Consider the following 20,079-nt stretch of genomic DNA (forward strand, 5'->3'; position numbering starts at 1 on the left):
AAATCAGCTGGGAAGACATTTGAAGACATCCAGTTCTGGATCTCCATGGAGAGAGTCTCAACCAGAGCAGTGTCCTCTCTGGTGAGAGTCCCAAGTGGAAGAACAGGCAGCAATATAGAGAGATGGCATCAACAAATCAGGTGCTCAGAGCGTCCATCGGAAACCAGCTGGGGAAACGGAGGCAGCCGGACTTCCCAGTTAACCTTGCTCTCCAGGGGTGAGCTTGCCATGGCGATGCTTCCGGCTTCTCCTTCCCACTCTGCAACTTTTACAGCATGGCTGAACAGTGATAGCATCTGGTGGAAATGGCCTGCCCTCCTTCTGTTCTCCAGGGCACAGTGCTGTCTTGAGCTAACTTGTCTGTTGTCTTTCTTCTCTGTCCCAGAGTGGGGCGGGTCCCATTTCTCACACCAGAGGAGGCTGGCACACTCTTGACATTAACACACTAGGGTCTGAAGTGGGGGGACCAACCCCACTTCCAATGCTAGCTACTCAGTGACTTACACAGCACATGGCCATTAACTTACATACGGCACTTCCTGGACTCCATCAGCATCCACCACATCTCCTCTTGGAGGCTGGTGAAGGATCCAGCCAGCCTCAGAGCCTCCTTCCTCATCTCTTCTCACTTCCTTCTTAGCTCTCCTCCAAGTGGCTTGTTGTAGCTGCCCTGCAGTTTAGTGGCCAGGTGGATCTTTTTTTGCACTCTGAGCATGGATTGACCCTTTGGCATAATATTGATTGTTACTCCATTGGGCAGCACTTTTGAAATCCTTTACCAAATGTGTCAGTGACCTTAGGGCCGGCCACCTTTGCTTTTTGATTCAGTATTGCATGGAAATATTCTATTAACTCTTTAATACCTTTTCCTATTTTTATGTTTTTGTTTATTGAGACAGGGTCCCACACTAGCCTTGAACTCATAATCCTCTTGCTTCAGTTTTTCGAGTACAGTCCAGGATTATGGGCATGTGCCAGACTGCCTAGCCCTTTCCTTAGTTTTAAGAAGTAAAGAAATCACTTCTTGTCCTTTTGGCTAGGGTGAAGTGTGCTATCTGTTCTTATCAGTGTAATATCACACACATCCTCCATCTCAGGACAGGATAGTAAAAACGGACGTTTGGAGCTGGGAGACGGAATGAGAGTTTGCACTGTCCACCCACTGCATGCAGCCATCTGCCATTGCGGCACTTCCAGCAATGGTGCACCCCACTTGGGGAAGTATCTAAAAGAAGTACTCCCTTTCCCCTAACTATTACAGGGGGAGGCAAGGTCTCATGTAATCATATAGCCCAGGTTGGCCTCACGCTGTCTGTGTCAGGGGGGATGGCCTTGAACTCCTTATCCTCTTATACATCCCAGGTGCTGGGATCACTGTCCTGTACCTTCACACCAAAAGTTCATTGTTTTGTTTTGATTCATTTTATTTTATGTATGAGTATTTTACCCGCACATGTGCCTGTGGAGGTCAGAAGACAGCAGATCCCCTGGAACTGGAGTTCTGGGTGGTTGTGAGCTGCTGCATGGGTGCTGGGAACCGAACCCAGGGCCTCTGCAAGAGTAGCAAGTGCTGTTAACCGCTAAACCATCTCACCAACTCTCAAAAGTACTGCCTTAAAGGTTAAAAAAAAAAAAAGCAGACTTTAACAATGGGAAAGCTGCTAAGGGGAAAAAACACTTCACATCATCGTGCAGCCATTTGTTACTGAGCTGAATTCTAGAGTTTTCCGTAAAAATAAATGGTGCCCAATTTTAGTGAGTCTCAAAACCGCAATCAGGCACACAGGAGCTCTTCTTTGTAACTGAAGGTCCCTGAGCATCACTGGGATGTGTTCCCCAGCGTGAACTCTGACTTCAAATACAGTGAATCAAGTATGGAGTGATTATTAATCAAATCCAATAGCTTGTAGCGCTTCCATTGATAGCTGATGGGAGGAAGAACCTGAGGAGGGAGACAGGAGAGAGCTCCCTGAGTGGTGTGTGAAGATGAGCTAGATAATCCCAGGCTAAGTCCTTCCGGGTCCGATGCTGCTCCAGACTGTCTGCACTCCAGGGCCCTGGGCCCTGGTCCTCTCGTTCCTCTGTCTGAACAAGGCTGTATATACATCCATGTGTTCCCAACTCCATGCACTAGGGAGGAAGGCAGCCTGAGCTTGGCTCTCTTCAACATGTTCCTTCACTACTGCTCTTCCCCTTTTGACCACACGGGGGAGGATTGGGATCATTTCAGGGGACATCCTGTTACACATAAGCAATAAAGAGATAAAAGATGTAAGTTATACAAAGTGTTACCTGGGTCACCTCAGAATTGATTTCAAAATAATTTTTTTCCACTTGCAGTTATTTTATTGATATTTTCCATTTTTGAGAATTCCCTGCATCAGTACTGTATTTACATCATTTCCACCTCTCTCTTGCCTCCCCCCCAACTCCTCCTCTGCCTGCTTCCACTCCCTCTCAAGTTCACGATTTCTTCCTCAATCTAGTAGATGCTGATAGGAAAACAGTGAGAGGGAGATCCAGGCTTCTCGGGATCAAACATTCCTGTATTGTCAAACCTTAGAAGCAAAAAACTTCCACCTCAGCAGGAAGCTCATTTTTAAGATGCACATTTTATCTTACACATATTATATAGGGAAGATTTGAAATACTCTTTTTTACTCAAACTAATTTATTGTGATAAATATTAGGGATGAAAAAAATCATGAATCTCCAAAATATGGTAGCTCTTGAATAAAAAATGTGCACATGAGGACTGTTCCGGGAATTTATTTGGGGGTCAGACGTTAAAGCAAAAGAGACCATTCATGGAAGCATCCAAAGCCGGCGGGTTGAGTGGTCCAGGGTAGAAGCAGGATTCTGCACAATTGAAAAGATGGATGTAGTCTACTTGGTAGGAGACATTTATAACTGATGACAAATTCCAGTAGAGATCCTGGCTGTCCAATCTGTATCAGAAGCAGCTGCATTCAACTTAGTTTTAAAACTCTAGACTGAGGCTCGAAATTCCTACAAATAGCAAATAGATAATCATGTATATATTACCTTGTGTTACCGTTGAACATTGAAAATTACATTATTAGATACAAAATAATCCTGATCTGCCAGAAGAGAGAATTTACGGGTGTACTTGGGTATAAAACGGCTGTTTTTCTTGTGGTGAAGTCTCATCTTCTGTCTGCCTGTTTTACTTTTGTTCTATATTAATTTTGAGGAGTGCTGGGTACTGAACCAGGACTTGTATGTTCACACCATACCAGTGTCCTACCGTCGAGCTTCATCTCCAGCCCCCCATAGTTTACTTAATGAGATTTAAGTATGGTTTCTTGGAATTATTTAAAATTATTATGTTTTATTTGCAAGAAGAAAATTTTCTGGTTCATTCTCATTCTCTCTCTCTTGCTCTCAACATAGCCTTGTTGTGTAGGCCTGGCTGCTATGAAATTCACGTGGAAACCAAGTTGTCCTCGAACTCAAGGCAATCCTCCTGCCTCTACTTCCCAGATTATAGCTATGTGCCCCTACTCTCCTCTGCTTCATTTGTATTTTAAGGATATTAAATCATGACAATATTTTCATGTTGTATTAACATTCTTAGATTATGATTTCTTCTGAATATTTAATGAATGGCTTCATGACATTTCATGCTTCTTGTTAGTAAACACAATTCCACCTTTTTTAGTTCAGCAAAGTTAGTTGCCTCTATGTAAATACTATAGCTAAACTATAGTGACAGAATTGGTGTATAAATTTGACATCTTAATGATATCACTCTCATGAGTGATACTTAGTAGCATGCATTTAAAAATGTTTTTGTTTTTTGTTTTTTTTTTTTTTTTTTTTTTTTTTTAGTTTATCGAGACAGGGTTTCTCTATGTATTTTTGGTGCCTGTCCTGGATCTCGCTCTATAGACCAGGCTGGCCTCGAACTCACAGAGATCTGCGTGGCTCTGCCTCCTGAGTTGCTGGGATTAAAGGCACGCACCACCACCGCCCAGTTTTAAAAATGTTTTTTCCTTTATTTTTATTTAATTTTTTTTATTCATTTTACATACCAACCACAGATTCCCCTCTCATCCCTCCCCCCACTCCCCCCCCCACCTACTCCCCTTGACTCACCCCTCATCCCCTCCTCCAAAAGGCTAAGTTCTCCCATGGGGGGACAGCTACACCTGGTACATTCAGTTGAGGCAGGACCAAGCTCCTCCTGCCTCAAGGCTGAGCAAGGTGTCCAACCATAGGTAATGGGATCCAGAAAGCCAGCACACACATCAGGGGTAGATCCTGATCACACTGCCAGGGGCCCCTCAAACAGACCCAGCTACGCAACTGTCTCCTGTATGCAGAGGGGTCTAGTCTGGTCCCATGCAGGTTCCACAGCTGTGTGTGTGGGTGTTTTACCTGCATGTACCACATGTGTGCAATGCCCACAGAGGCCAGAAGAGGGCGTCAGATCCTCCAGGACTGGAATTACAGATGGCTGTAAGCTATGATGTAGATTCTTAGAATGCAACCTGTGTCCTTTGGAAGAGCCAGAAGTTCTCTTGACTGCTAAGCCATCTCTCCGGCCCCTAATCGTGTGCTTTTGAGGTCGACTGAAACACTGTCCTTGCTTCTTTCAACTGCCTACAGCTAACACTAAATTTGCTTTCGTTACCTTGGGAGAAGGTTTCACGTTGGATGTGTTCCTCTTTTCCAGGTTGCGTTCTGGACACTCGGGTTTGTCCTGTCTCATCCCGACATCCACAAGACCATTTTAGAAGGCATAGCTTCTGTGTTTGGCACTGCAGGTACTAACTTCGTTTATGTCATTAAGGACACATTTAGTGTCTATGGTTTGGATCTTGAATGTCTGCCATGTTTTAAAGTCAGGGACCAGGGCTGGGGAGATGGCTCGGGTGGTAAAGCTCTGGCTGCACAAGCGTGAGGACCTGAGTTCAATCCCCAGCACCAACACTAAAAATAAAATAAAATTAAAGGCTGAGCATGGTGACATACACTTGCAATCCCAGTGTTTAACATGTAAAATTATGGGCTGTGATGAGAAAAATAGAAAATAACTTGATTTTCTTGTTGAAAAGTTTAATATCATTATATAAAATACCACACGAGTTAAAAGTTGTCCCTCCCTTGCCTCCTCCATAATGGCTGAAAGTATCGTTTCGAAAATATTTTATTTGGAGTTTTTGTCAAACTCCAGCAAACTCGGTTAGCATGGGTACCTAAACGATGCCCTGCCAGCCCAGAAGGTGAAGCCAGCAGTACTGGGCTTTATCATCGAGAACTAGTGATGCTCACCGTGGGATTCCAGAAACACACTGATGAGTACAGGGAAAGACCATTGCTCTCCACAGAGCTCGGGTCTACAGAGCTGACCAGAGGTGTGCAGAGCCCCGTGTCGTCCATGGGTGAAGAAAGGGAAGCAGGCTCCCTGACTCACATTCTGTCCCCATTTGCTGGCATCTTTCCTGACTTCAAGTTCTCCGGATTCCTGCTCTTTGGGAAATATAAGGCCAGGACATGAATGGTGGGGATGATGTGGAGAGCCCAAGTGGCCCAGAGGCCACAACTGGACTGTGACGTTAATCTGAGTGTCTGCGGGGCTTGAATTTGGAGCTCTTACACGTGGCTCCAGTGTAAGGAGACGAGACCCCCTTCTCCCCTTTTGTACCCTGGTTCGTTTTCAGAACCTGTTATTATTCTCTATTAACAGAAAAACATTCCTTCAAACAGTGTCTCATGGGAATAGTTGTGGTGTATCGATGATTTCCATTGTAAGTTGTTACTGTAGAAAAGAAAACAACTCATAAAAATATAAAACTTTAAAAAACCATATGTGTACAGAGGTAGCCCAGAGCTACCATGATGTGTAAGCTGTATTAACAGCTCAGAGATTCAGATGTGGGAGGACCCCATGAGGCCAGGAGTCTTGGAGACTGATATTGAGGAAGATATCCATGAATCTACACAAAGGAACGTGTCAGAGAAGGAATATTAGAGGATGCTGTATTATCAAGTATTCTCCAGAAAAATAGAACCAGTTAAAGATGGTTGGATAGATGCCCAGACCGTAGGTTATTAGGTATATAATTAGATAGATAATAAATGAATAGAGAGCTCTAGAAAGATTTAGTTTATTTTTAAAGCTTATTTGTACTTTTAAATTATATGGATGTTCATGTAACTGTATATGGGTATAAGCATGTGAGTGCAGGTTCCCACAGATGCGAGACGATGGAGACACATCCCCTGTAGCTGGAGTAACAGGCTCTTGAGAGCCGTCTGATGGGGGTGCTAGGAACTGAACATGGGTCCTTTGCAAGAGCAGCAGGGTACAGATCCTAATAGTACAGTCTTAGTCATGTGATCTCACAGACGTCTGTTCAGTCAGTTTGCTGGTTTCTCCAGAAGTGGATGTGGATTCCTTTATTCCGAGACGCTGTGTGCCTCCCGTTCTTGGCCAAGGGCCTCTGTGAGCATGTCAGGTGTTCTCAGCATCCAGCCAGCCACTGAGACCTGCCTTGGCTTCTGCCCTCTGCTTGTGCAGAGCCTCATGGCTGGCCACAGCAGGGGGAGGGTGTTTTCAGGGCTCTCTGGAGCGGGATACACAGTCCTGCACAATTGAACGGCCTTCGGCTTGCACAGGAATACAGACCTCGCCAAAGCCGCTACAGACGCCTGTTCCCTAGGCTTTGGGTTTCAGATGGTGTTTGTCCCATCTACTGTCTACTGCCTCAGGTGAACTGCAAGGTGAACAAATGACCTTTAAAGGGTTTTCTCCCAGCACCCCTCAGGAAAAGCTCCCTGCTTTTCTGCTTCAGAAGTTTGGAAGACAAACAATGAATTACATTCTACTTGGTGCATTATTTTGGGAGAAAAAAAACAATGATCAGTTTAATGCATTAGTATACTAAGACTATTATTAATGGCTGTCAAACATAAGAAAACAAAATTGAGTGTGGATAATTACCAGTGCCAGGGTGGAAATGTGTGTTGAGTAAGTGAACCAGGTGTAGTGCGAATCTTAAAAGGTCTTATTAATAAAAACAAACCTGGAGCCAGGTATTGGGGTGAATACTGGAAGATCAGAGAAGCAGAACAAGCCATAGCCACTGCACCTTGCCAATTCTTCAGCTGATCCTGCTTCCTCAGACTGTAAGCCTCTCAGTCCTCATCCAGAATGAATCTCAGCTGAACTGCTTCTTGAAAGTCTGAAAGCTTAACCAGGCCTAGTTCCCTGTCCTCACGCCTTAAATACCTTTCTGCTTCCTGCCATCACTTCCTGGGATTAAAGGCTCTTGTTACCACGCCTGGCTGTTTCCAGTGTGGCTTTGAACTCACAGAGATCCAGACGGATCTCTGCCTCTGGAATGCTAGGATTAAATATGATGGTATATGCCATCATTTTCTGGCCTCTGTATCTAGTGGCTGTTCTGTTCTCTGACCCCAGATAAGTTTATTAAAGTACACAATATTTGGGGGAACACAATATCACCACAACCAGGCTTGGCCTTATTCATAAGATGCATTGAGCAAGGACGTGAAGTGACAGGAAGGAATCTAGAGGAAGGGGCAGCAGATGTGGTCACGCTGCGTGCCCACGGGATCTGCAGTTCTGTTAACACGGTCCTGCCATTCATTCCCCAGCAGAACGCGTGAGAAATGGATTCACCAGAGAGGGAGGAACTCTAAGGTTCCATCTCTCCTGAGGCCCTTCCCTTCCCCTTGACAGGCATACCTGCCCTTCCTTGTTTGGTTTTCTTTTGTTTTAAACCACAAGAACTTGCCTAGTTCATGGCTTTAACTCTCTATTTTACAGCCATCTGCTCCCAAGTCATTTCTAGAAATTTCTAATACAAAGCGTATACTGTGGGTTGATCACAGCAGACACTCTGGGGAGATGCATCTTGTCTCATCTTTTTCCCTTTTCTGCCCCAGAAGCCATTCCTGCCCCTTCCTGTCCTGTGGTGCCATTCATTTTCCAGCAGCACCTGCTTCTTTCTCCAGATCCCTGGCTCTGCTTCCTGTCTCCTTGCGGTCAGCAGGGTTTCCCAGAGTGAGCAGCAGGAGCTCCCTCCAGCTGACTGAGGGTGGCTTTTTGTTTGGTTGTTTGTTTTGTTCGTAATGAATTAGTTAAAATGTTGTGGAATTTCCAGGAGGGCTGATGTGCTGTGCCTGGAGTGCAGAGCCAGCAACTGCTCCCAACCAGGCCACGGACTGTCTGGCAAGCCAGTATGCCCACTAATGCCAAGCACACAGTGACACTGGCAGAGGACACTGAGCTAAATGACATTGTGTCCCTGGGAACTTCAGCCTGTGAAATCTGCAGTTGGTGCCAGGAAAATCACAAGCTCAATCTCCGTATCTTCATATCACTAGCTTTTTCTTCCTCCTTTCCTTCTTTTTATTTTATATTTTTTTTATTCATGTGTAGGTATATGTCTATGTTTGTGTATTCACAGGTGTGTGTGTGTGTGTGTGTGTGTGTGTGTGTGTGTGTGTGTGTGTGTATATGTATTCACAGGTGTGTATATCTGTGAGAGTGTATGTATATTCACAGGTATGTGTGTGTGTATTCACAAGTGTGTATGTGTGTGAGAGTATATGTGTATTCACAGGTGAATACCTGTGAGAGAGTATGTATAGTCACAGGTGTGTGTGTGTGTGTGTGTGCGTGCGCGCACTGGCACATGCCTGAGAAGGCCAGAGGAGAGCATTGCATCTGTTAGAGCTGAAGTTACAGCTGAGGCTGCTCCAGACATGAGTTCTGAGTTGAGCAACACATGCTCTTCAAGCTGAGTCATCTCTCTAGCCCTCTTATCACTAACTCTTAATTCAAGATATGAGACTGCTTGTGCTGACCCGAAGCCTTTCCTCAGGGTCCTGTCTGAGCTTCAGGGGAGACGAGACAAGCAAGAATCCTGAGGTTTCTCTTCTGGGGTACTCAGGCAAGCTTCTGCTGAAACACAGGCAATGGTGATGATGATGAGTGTAAATTACTTACATATGGTTTGCACATATAGAAGTGTAAGAAATGTGCTTATATCGTATTTTTATGAAAAAAAATCTGTGTGTGAATGTAGTGTGTATGTGACATATCCGTGAGTGTGTGTATGTGTGTGTGTATGTGTGTGTGTATGTGTGTGCATGCACGTGTGGGGGGCATTCTGCATCTATCTCCACTTACTCACTGAGGCCGAGTTCTCTCCCTGAACTTGAGGCTTGTGTCTTTTCAACTAGGCTGGAGGCCTGCAATTCTCCAGGATCCTTCTGTCTCCACCCTCCTTGGTGTCGCAGTAACAGGCTTTCAGGGGACTCCTAGCTCACTATGTGGGTTCTGGAATCCAAACTCCAACCCTTGTGCCTACACAGCAAGCTCTCTTAGCTCGCCCAAGCCGTCTCTCCAGCCCACAACTGACAATTTCAAATAATACAATGGCTACCTGAAGTCACTGTGTGCTAGCCAAAAACATGTTCATTCTCTTTATTGTTATTTTTTTAATTAAAAGAATCTACAAACTGATAGTTCAATTAGACCTTGATTCTGTTTTCATGAAGAGAAATTTCCCCAAATATATCTTCTCCTATGAAATTTCATCTATCCAAAATGGTGAGTATTGCTGTGCCCACAGAACTGAAGAGCAAATTAAATTACTTACCTCTTTGCTTTCAATTAAACTGCACATTAATTATTAAATTACATATTAGTTATTACCTATTTTTTTAAACATATTATTCAGACGAGGTTTTCTGTTGTCTCAGGCTAACCTTGAACTCACAGATAAGTCCAGGCTCACCTCAGATTTTTGGGAACCCTTCCGAGTGCTGGGTACAGGCTGCACCCCTGCTGTGGCTTTTGATCAGTTTAAGGAGCAGCACACGCACCCGCCACTGAGTTTACTTTCTGCATCTTGGTGAAAACACTGAAGTCCATGTTTAGATGCTTCTGGAGACATCTGTTCACTTCACTTCACCCTGGACCCCAAACTCCCAGTGACCTCCGCGCGTGCACTCCTGTGCATTGGCAGATGGCCTAGAACAATTGGCTTTTTGTATTTTGGTTCTGTGCCCCCTGTGTTAGGCAGTTTCCTCTCCTCACCCAGGGCTTCCTTGCTGGGAATTTGCCCAGCTGCAGTACTTGCTCAGTCTTAGAACAACAAACAGCAGGCAGAGAAAAGTTACTCCTGTTTGCTTTTTTCTACATACTTGTTATGTTTTATTTTAGCAGCATTTTTATTTATTCGTTTTATTTTTTAACATAGGGTGGCATCCACAGCACCTTTTTTTTTTCTGCCTATAATCTTATTATGCTTTATTTTAAGATGAAATTTACTTATTGTTCAATTTTGAGATTATAATTTAATTATGAAATTTACCCCTTCCTCTTTCTCTCTCCAAACCCTCCCATATTTCCCTCCTCACTCTCCTTCAAATTCCTGGCCACTTTTTTCATCAATTGTTATTGCGTGTATATATATATTTGTGTATACATATGTATTACCAAGAATAACCTGTTGAGTCAACCTTTCCCCCCTTTTGATTTACAAGGAATTGGATTCACCTAGATGGTATTGATTCTTTGAAGTATAAATCATAGAATGTGCATGCAAAAATGTGCATTTGGTGGCTGAGAGAGATGGCCCAGTGGTTAGGAGCCCTCGATGCTCTTACAGAATTCTAGAGCACCATTTTCAGTACCACATCAGGTGACTCACAAGCTCCTGTAATTCCCACTCCAGGGCATGCAGTACCCTCTTCTGGACTCTGTGGGTACCTGCATTCATGTGCACATACCCATGCACAGACTTAAGACTAAAAATAAAATCTCAAAAAAAATATCTGTTGGGTGGAGTCGAAAGTTGAGCTGTGCATTTTCATGCTGTTCGTCACTAATTTGTGACTTTGAAAACAAAAGAGATCTCACCCACAGCCTCTAATATTTTTACGGTGGTTTTGTTTTTGTTTTGGGCACCACTGCGTTTGGGTGGAACAGCATGGAACATTACTGACACCATGGAGTGGCCAGGTGCAAATACAGAATGACCTTGGCTTTGCTAATAAACAAGTCTGCAAACTAGCAAAATCACAATGAAGGCCAGCCAGGGTGACATTTGTGGTGAACGTGACACTGCCCTCTCCGGCTTCCTCAGCTCCCCAGTCCCGTTTCATTGCGTTCTGATATTTGCACTTCCTCCAAGTGTAGACCTTACGGAGCATCATCGCTTCCTTGCATCTAACTCACAGCTTCTCCCCACTGGGGCCTTCTCTGTACCCTCTTGCCAGCCAATAGCAGCATTCTTGAAAGACTCCGTCATGCCATCTTAGATGACTTAATAATCTCACTCATCACTCTTCCCCCGCTAGCCCGGGCACAATGGCCGATAACCAGAGTTATGACTGGAATGGGTGTTTTTGGCCTTTCATGTGACAAATTGTCCCAAATTATGAAGTAAAGGATCAAATAACAGAGCCAAGATTACCCCAGTGGAGTTATGGGCACAGAACAGTTATTTTATTAAGAACTTCTCCGTTCCCGCTTGAAATCTGATAACTTGAATCTAATGTGGGGGTTAGAGGCTAATGCATATTATTCAGGGGATATTTCATGAGACTCATTTTCCTTTGCTAGCCTGGCCTTTATGAGCTGGGTTAGACCTAGGATGCAATAAACCACACAGAAACATATTGGGACAGTATTTCTCAGTCACCAGCCTTGAAAACTGTAACTATTTACAGAAGTGAGAGGTTTCATCTGACCTACCACAAATTTTATCTTTTCTAGCCCAAATCTATACTTTTGTCCTCCCCCCAGGCCTAAGGCTAAGATGGCACCATTGGAAACAGGCAGCCTGATACCCCAGCCATGCAGACATCCCTGTGTGACGATGGGCCGAGAAGGGAGTCCCCAGAGGCTGTTTCTAATACTGTTTGTTTCCTGTATGAAATACTGGACATGGTCCCTGTGATGGTCTAAGTCAGATTTTCTGTGAGGTGACTCCTCCATCACCTGGCTCCGGTACACAGTGACTTCTCTAATGGTCATAGGCTGTTTGACAGCCCTGTCACGTTTATGAACTGGGAGAGAGGTTCCACTCGACAGAGTCTCAGTTTAATCCTACCGAGTCTCACTCCCATGCGACACTGTTCCTCGGCTTCATTAATTCTCCACCCTTCTCATTCAAGCACACTCCATTTACAGTGTGTTCTGATGGAAAGTTATCAAGGCATTTGGATAATCTCTTTTTCCCCCTATAGATAAAATGCTGAAGTGTAAGGGTCATTTTTAGATCAAGATTTATTTTATGTTTTACTTACCCAATATTCTCTCACCTCTGTTTACTATAAATGGGGCCATGTTCTTTATTCCTTTTAAAGAAGGAAAAGGCGTCACAATTTTGAAGCAGGCTCCACTTTGTATTCTTATTTAATGTGGAAGGTAATACTTGTAAAATTAACATGAGATATAGTTTTTATCAGAAGAGCCGAAGAGGTTGATTCAGCCTAGCATCGCGGGACTTGTTTGAAATGACAGAATGGAATATGTGTTTTTTGTTTTTTGGTTGGTTTTTTTTTCTGTGTGCATGCATGGGTAGAGTAAAGGGCAGAGGGTCAGTCTGTTGACCCTCTTTGTCTCCCGTCAGCTGTAATTTATCTGCTCTAGGCAATGCCTGCCATGGTCCTTGCCATCTTTCCCATGCCATCATCCTCGCTATCCCTTTCATCTTCAGCATCAGAATGAAGAAGCCGAGCGTTGTCTGCTTCCAGACGGTTATTGCTTATACTTCTTCAGAAGGAAGCTGCAACCATGGTAACACACGTTATCCCAAATACCTGAGATGTTAGAAGCCCTGCTCACCTCTCACAGATTTAGAAGCAGTAGCATGAGAACTCAGAAATGACTACCATGTGTGGAAAGGCTAGCAGCTGGAGGGTGAGGGGCTGAAGATGTGGTCTGCCAGGCACCTGCGGTCTTGCCCAGCTGTGGTGCAGTGTCCTCAGAGCCCATGGGTACTCCTTTGGTGTCCAGTGTTCATTTACCACAAGTACCTTAGGGGGCTGTGTAGGCCCCTCCTCAAATTCTTCACTTCTCTTTATTATTTTCAGTGCATAGAACCATGGGGCTGGGGGCTGGGATGTCTCAGTGAGTAAAAGCACTTGCTGCACAGAGTTCCAATTCCCTGAACCCGTATAAAAGGCTTGGGATGGTTGTGCCTGTGTCTGTAACTCCAGCTCTGTGGGAAGCAGAGACAGGAGGATCGCTGGGGCTTGCTGACTCAGCTCAGCTCCAGGTTCAGTGAGCGATCTAATCTCAAGGGAACAAGGCAGGGGGTGATAGTGCAGGGCACCCCATAGTCTCCCCTGGCCTCCGTGGGTTCTTTTGTACATGTGTGTGCACCTGCACATATGTTTGTGTACACTACATACACACACACACACACACACACACACAACAAAGCAAACAAAAAAACTCAGGTTGGGATGGACCTATATGGAGAAAATAATATTTCATAAAAATATACTTTAAAAAAATGCTATGTTCCTGGATGGCAAGATTTAGTATCATAAAAATGTCTAATTACTTCACACTTTAAAATTAATATACCTTTAGTGAATTATGATGAGAATTCCAATGTATTTCTCGAAATTACCCAAATCAGTTAAAATTTCATACAGAAGGATAACTGTGATTACGATTAATAACTGGTAGTAATAATAAGTAAAATTTTTAGAAATACAAGTTACTAAGGCCAGACTTCAGTAACATATGAAAACTGATCAGAAAGTTAGGATAACCAGAGTATACAGCATACACAGGAAATACATGGGACATGGGACTTAGTTGTCTGTCTTTTGTGAACAAAAAACATCAAAGAGAGGATAAAAATGTCCTTAGGTGGGTAGTGAGGTGGGGAAGAGCTGGGAGGAGTTTGGGGAGGTGGAAGAATGTAATCAAGATAAATTGATAGTTCTTTAATAAAAATTTAGAAATGTCAAATTTGTAATGTTCATCTTTAAAGTAAAAAATAGGGGGAAAGTTGTGTATCCATATCATTTTCACATCTTGGAGAGAAACATTTCCAAGTTATTTGCATTTGCAAAGAGTTAATATTCCAAAAACGAGCAGTGAATCAAAACAATAAACCCCAAAGAAAGAATTTGTAGGAAACAGCAAAGAACTCAAGGTGTTTCACTTCCTGGCCACTGTCTTTGATCTGTTCTCACTCAAACATTACAGATATGACTGAATGTCTGTTTTTATAGGTGTTCTGTCTAGGAAAACATGTGTAACAGTGCATAAATACTGAGCTTATGCAGGAACAAAATGCTAATGTTTTATAAGAAATAGAAAACCTAAATAACTAATCTTTTTAACTGCTGAAGAAATATTTGGGGGATAATATGGAATATTCATTTTCATATCAAATTTTTGAGTGGCTTCTCTGCCCGGTCAGATGTATAATTTGCTTAAAACAATAGCACAGGCCATATGTGGTCAGGAAGCCGTCAGGGATGTAGTCTTTAGTATGTGTCTTCATTCTGGAGTCTCCAGAGTGGGTTTCTTCCTGTGATTTCTTTCTCTGTGTTCCACAAGTTCCTGTGTGCTCTCTGAAGGAGATGAGCAGACAAAACTCACCCGCAGATATCCATCTGTTTCACTCTTTAAGTAATTATGAGTCAATCAATTATTGCTGGTGTCAGGAAAACCATTTCCACTTTCTATTTTAGATCTCCAATTGTGTTCGTTTCTATTGCTGTGGAGAGACACCATGACCACGGCAACTCTTGTAAAGAAAACATTTAATTGAGATGGCAACTCACAGTTTCTTTGGTTCAGTCCATTATCATCATGGCAGGGAGCATGGTGACATGCAGGCAGACATGGTGCTGGAGCAGGAGCTGCTACATGTTGACCTGCAGGCAACACGAAATAGACTGTCTCACTGGGTGTGGCTTGAGCATATATGAGACCTCAAAGCCCACCTCCATAGTGACACACTTCCTCCAACTCCAACAATACCATATCTCCTAATAGTGCCACTCCAAAGGGAGTGACACTTATAGACAGAGTTTTACTGCTTTACCCATTAAGGAAGACAAGAAGAATTAAATCTTATCCCAAAAAAGTTCCCACAAACTTGTGTTCAGCCCATTTTCATTACCTTTAAATAACTATTAAAGGATTGCTAGACCTAGAAAATCAATTGTAAATGCTATGGCCTTTAGGACATTTTCATCCACTGTTGCTTATGAGAGACGTGCTAACTATTAAAAATGAATGTGTATTTCCCTGGGGGGAAAAAGAAACAAAGTTTTAATGATGAGAGGATGTTTCTGAACTGAAATGGAGATATAATTTAAAAACTGGAGTTTTCAAACATTACCTTTATTAAGTTTTTAAAATTTTTAAATAAAAGAGGAAATATAAAATCTCTCCCCCCCCCCCCCAACCCGCCGCAACCCCAGAATACAGTAAATTCTTATTTCCTGGTTCTCTTTAGCTTTTCCTCTCCTTTGTAAACAACAGACTTTCTTGTAAGCTCATCTTCAAGTCTCTGACTGGGGAAATAAAACTGAACATTAGGCATCTTTATCCCCGGACAACAACTGGTATCCTTGCTTCATTATTTATGAGTAGGAGTCAGAGAAAGATGATATTTTTTCTAAACTATTATATAATTTTTTGAAATGAATGTCTAAGCTCCCTGGGCTTGGGGGATGGCTCAGTGCTTAATAGCCTGCAAGGCCAATGCAAGGGTTGAAGTTGGGATTGCCAGAACCCACATACATAAGGCTGGGTCGGCAAGTCTCCAGAGCAAGCCGGCTGGGAGTCCTAGCCATATCAGTGGTTCTGATTTTGAATGGAAACCCAGCCTCATTCAATAAGGCCGAAGTGTGATCAAGGATAATAGAATTCCTGTCATGAACTTCTGACCTGCATGTGGACATGTGCCCACACACAGGTGTGCTCACAAACATGCATACACATGTACACACACATATACTATATACACACACGTGAACATGGGGAAAATGTTCATTAGTTCATTAGTTTTTCTTTTTCAGAGACATTATTATAAAGTTTAGGAAGTAGATCTCTGGGCCCAACTTTGGTAGGAATCATTGCTGGATGGTGTCTCTTCAGTTCCTCTTTAACACAGGCTATGTTACCTGTTGTTCTCGTCAGCCACTCATCTTTGTGGACACTGACCTTGACGCACACACCTCAGCTTCAACCACCTTTAGCAAGCTTGCCTATGACTATGGAATGATAACCTCTGTGCAGGAGCACCCAGGACTTCAGAAGACAAGAAGGACCCTGTGGGTTGTGTAGGAATGGGTGCTTTAACTCGGCAGGGAATTTGTTATGTGCTTTTCTCCTTCCTTCCCCACAGCTCTTGACAGTACAGTAATACCTGCCTGAGAATATGGGGAGCCTGGAGCAGGGGAATACCTCACTATCCAACCTCACATCACAACCTGCTTTCTGATTCTGTCTCTCTGAATTGTGTCTCAAAAACATCTGAAGGACTCATTGCTATCTTCCATTCTCCCCACCTTCTGCCAAAAGTCCTTACAGAATGGCATTCCAGTGTCACAGGAGAATCAGCGTTCCCTTTTGTGGAACTGATGAAGGGAATTGAAAAACCAAGCCAGAAAGAACTTGAGGGCCATTTTCTTAGAGTTTGAGAGAAGCACAGCAGGCAAGCTTTGTAGAAGCCATGGCAACAGCCAGGAGGAGGAAGATGGGAAGAGGAGGAAAGCATGTCCTTCCTGTCTTCTGGGCTGGGGCCAGCAGTGGAGCTCCACGGGCAGCTGTAGAGGTTGCGGGCTGTTCAGAGCATGAGTGCGAAAGCTCTGAGTGTCAAGGGAGGTGTGCTTAGGACTCGGGCCAGTATCTGAAAAACAGAAGCAAGAGAGAAAGTTATTCTTTTGCGCTCCTAGTAGTAAAGATCTAGAAGCAACTGCCTTGAGGTAGGGTTTCTAGAGGGCATAAGTTTTTTGGTTTTTGTATTTTTTTACTTGAGGGGTAATTATTCTTCCCTTTCCTTTGGCTTGTCTTCAAGCAAATCAGGTGGTGTTTGTTTGTTTGTTTGTTTGTTTGTTTGAGGCATGATCTGGCCAGGCAATTGACAGGTGCTGTTAGCTGAGCCTGAAGGGAAAGGACAATGGTATTTGAAGAGTCTTCAGGATCCATCAGAATAACTTATCTCCACCCAGATCCATTTTCTTTTTTGGCCAGTTGGAATTAGATTTCCTTCAATAGGCCTCATCAAAGCCCATCTTTTTATATGATATTTTAAATTTTAAGGAGGGAAAATGTAATGCTTCCCTTTCTCCGGTTACCAGGGAAACAGGAGGTGGTGTCTAGAGCTGATTATGAGGTAGCACTCCATCCTTAACGTCCTCTAGGACTACTGATGTCTCTTTAGCTACCTAATATTAGGACTAAAGAAACATTTCTTCTACATATTTAATTATATATGTACGTGACTCTATTTGTATGAGGAAAGGGGCTTAAAATATGAAAAAGCTGTGGAATTGTCTCTGAAGTCCTTCTTTGGTGTTCTAGTTGGCGCATATTCCTTCTTAAGTCTAAGAAACTATAGTTTCATGATTTATTTTAGAATCTGTTATTTTTCTTTCTGCTTGGGTGACTCCTACCCATCCTTCTAGGCTTCTATGAATTCCAGCCACAGGCGAGAGGAGATGAATTCCACTGATGCCTGAGTCCTCTGCTCTGAGACTTGTATTATAGTTATTTATATCCTGATAAATTATCTTGTGTTCCTGTGTCCAAGATCCTTTAAGACTGTGATTTTTGTCATTGTGATTCTTTGCCCTGCTTTGGAAAACTAGGTGGGATATCAGCCTGAATGTGGCTTCTTGTTAGCTTTATAGGCTGTTGTGATATTGTCAACATGTCTCCCTGTGTTGGAAAAGAATATTGGAATATTTACGACGTCTCACATACAGATGCACAAACAATGCCAAAGTCACTGGGCAAGACCATCTTTATTTTTCCAAAAGGTTGCATCTTGACCCAAACTAGGAGAGCAAGCACCCTTGGATGGGGAGTTCACTTAGCATTTATTCTGATGCGGGTTCGGGCGAGGGAGGGCTGGCTCTCTCCATTGTTGGGAACTTGACCTCACAGTCTGATGGGATTGGCTAATTTGTAATTGGCATGCAGGGGAAGGGTCTGATGGAGTGAAGTTTCAGGGATTTCAGTGGTAGGGGCTTGGGCAAACAAACCCATGCATGGGGGTTTCACTAGGTGGGAGAGGGCTCTAGAAGACCAGCTATCTTTGGGAGAAAAGCCTGTCTCTCACAGTTGGACACATTGACTTGTCTGAGCCTGGAGTGTTGAGAGGTATCTATGAAGACTCAATGAAAGATCTAAAATGTCTGTGATGTTAGGTAGCCAATCAGTCATTAACATTGCTCCAGCTCCTACAGCAGATGTTTGAGCGCCATGTAACACAGATATGTTTGGAGTGTGCAGTGTCAGAAGCATGTGATCACGTCCGTGTCTTCCCTCAATATCAGAATCGTTGACTAACAGTAAATTACAGGGTATGCCAGTTTCTATGGCAGCAATTTGCCAGACTTCCCTCTTTCTTTGGTAATCTTGGCCTGGGTGAGCAAGATTCACTTTTATTATAGTCTTAATTACTAATATTAATTTTCAGATTACACATTATATACCACACAATACCTGTCTCTCTCCCTATGTATCAATGTATAGGTTGCAGAATGGCTATAAAGGGCTAAAAGGCCACCACAGAATTCAAAAGGTTTCTGAAGTCTTGAGGAGCTAGGAAGCTGATAGAAATGTAAATAGAGTCTGTATTGCTAAGAGAAAACATGAGCTGTTGGGAAGTAACTGCTGTTGTGTGTAGATGTAACCAACCATCTTATTAAATAAGAAACACAGAACCAATGCAAAGAAGAAAGCCAAGAGATCAGAGCTAAGAGCCTTACCCTTCCTACTGAAGCTAGCCTCTTCAGCCAAGAGACCTCTCTGAAAGAGACCTACTTCCTGTCTGTTTGTCTTTATATAGACTTTCTGTTCTGCCTTCTCATTGGTTGTAAACCCAAACACATGACTGCCTCGTCACTGCCTGTAGGTACAGCCCTCCAGGTCTTCTATGATATTGAGATTAAAGGCATGTGTCTCCAATGCTGGCTGTATCCTTGAACACACAGAGATCTACCTAGCTCTGTCTACCAAGTGCTGGGATTAAAGGCGTGCACCACCACCACCCAGCTTTTGCTATGGCTCTAATAGCTCTGACCCCCGGGCAACTTTATTTATTAACATACAATTAAAATCACATTTCAGTACAAATAAAATACCACCATAGTTGTGGGTCAGGCTGCTGCAGGTCACAGACTGGAAGTGGAAATACATGGTTGTTTTCAACTTCAGAGCTGACAGAACCAGTCCAGGAGAAGGAACTGGCAGACAGATGGGTCCAGTCAGGCAAACAACAGGGTATGCTGTGTGAACAGTGACGACAGACCTGAGCCGAAGCCCTGGGGGCAGTCCTTGACATGGGTGGTCATGTGACGTGTGGGTGGGAGCCAAGCAATCACAGTGCTATGTGCCCCTCTTCATGGGGTCTGGGTGAGGGAATTGTGTCCTTCCCTTGGTCTGGTGCATCTGGTAAATTCTTGGTTTGACTGAGAATGGTGTCCATAGGCTCATGTGTTTGAATACTTGGTCCTCAGTTGGTAAAACTGTTTGGGAAGGATTAGGAGGTGTGGCCTTGTTGGAGGAGGTGTGGTCTTGTTGGAGGAGGTGTATCACTGGGTGTGGGCTTTAAGGCTTCAAAAGACTCATGCCATTCCGAGGATGCTCTGCCTTCTGCTTGTGGATCAAGATGTGAGCTCTCAGTTGTTTTGGGACACCAGACCTTTCCTCTGCTGTTGTGGACGCTAACATTCTGGAACCACAGGCCCTAAGCAAACCCTTCTCTTAGTTGCCTTGATCACGGCATCTTATCATCAACAAAAAAGTAACTAAGGCATCGGGTGGTGCCCTTTCATCTCCCAGAAATAAGTACTTATCAGTCT

At 43.5% G+C, this 20,079-nt stretch overlaps 1 protein-coding gene and 1 non-coding gene across 2 annotated transcripts in view; both read left to right on the plus strand.

Annotated features, from left to right (window-relative positions):
- Positions 1-20,079, plus strand: part of LOC128114939 (24-hydroxycholesterol 7-alpha-hydroxylase) — an 84,561-nt gene that overhangs the window by 21,368 nt on the left and 43,114 nt on the right. The window contains exon 7 of the mRNA XM_052745392.1: positions 4,700-4,790. Coding sequence (XP_052601352.1) covers positions 4,700-4,790 — 91 coding nt within the window. The remainder of the gene's footprint in view (positions 1-4,699; positions 4,791-20,079) is intronic.
- LOC128115070 (U2 spliceosomal RNA) lies at positions 1,017-1,213 on the plus strand. Its single transcript, XR_008219969.1, has one exon. It is a non-coding gene; the product is annotated as a U2 spliceosomal RNA (small nuclear RNA).

This window comes from Peromyscus californicus, unplaced genomic scaffold, assembly GCF_007827085.1.
Source record: "Peromyscus californicus insignis strain IS unplaced genomic scaffold, ASM782708v3 Scaffold_19__1_contigs__length_69161282, whole genome shotgun sequence".
In the NCBI taxonomy this organism is placed as follows: domain Eukaryota; kingdom Metazoa; phylum Chordata; class Mammalia; order Rodentia; family Cricetidae; genus Peromyscus; species Peromyscus californicus.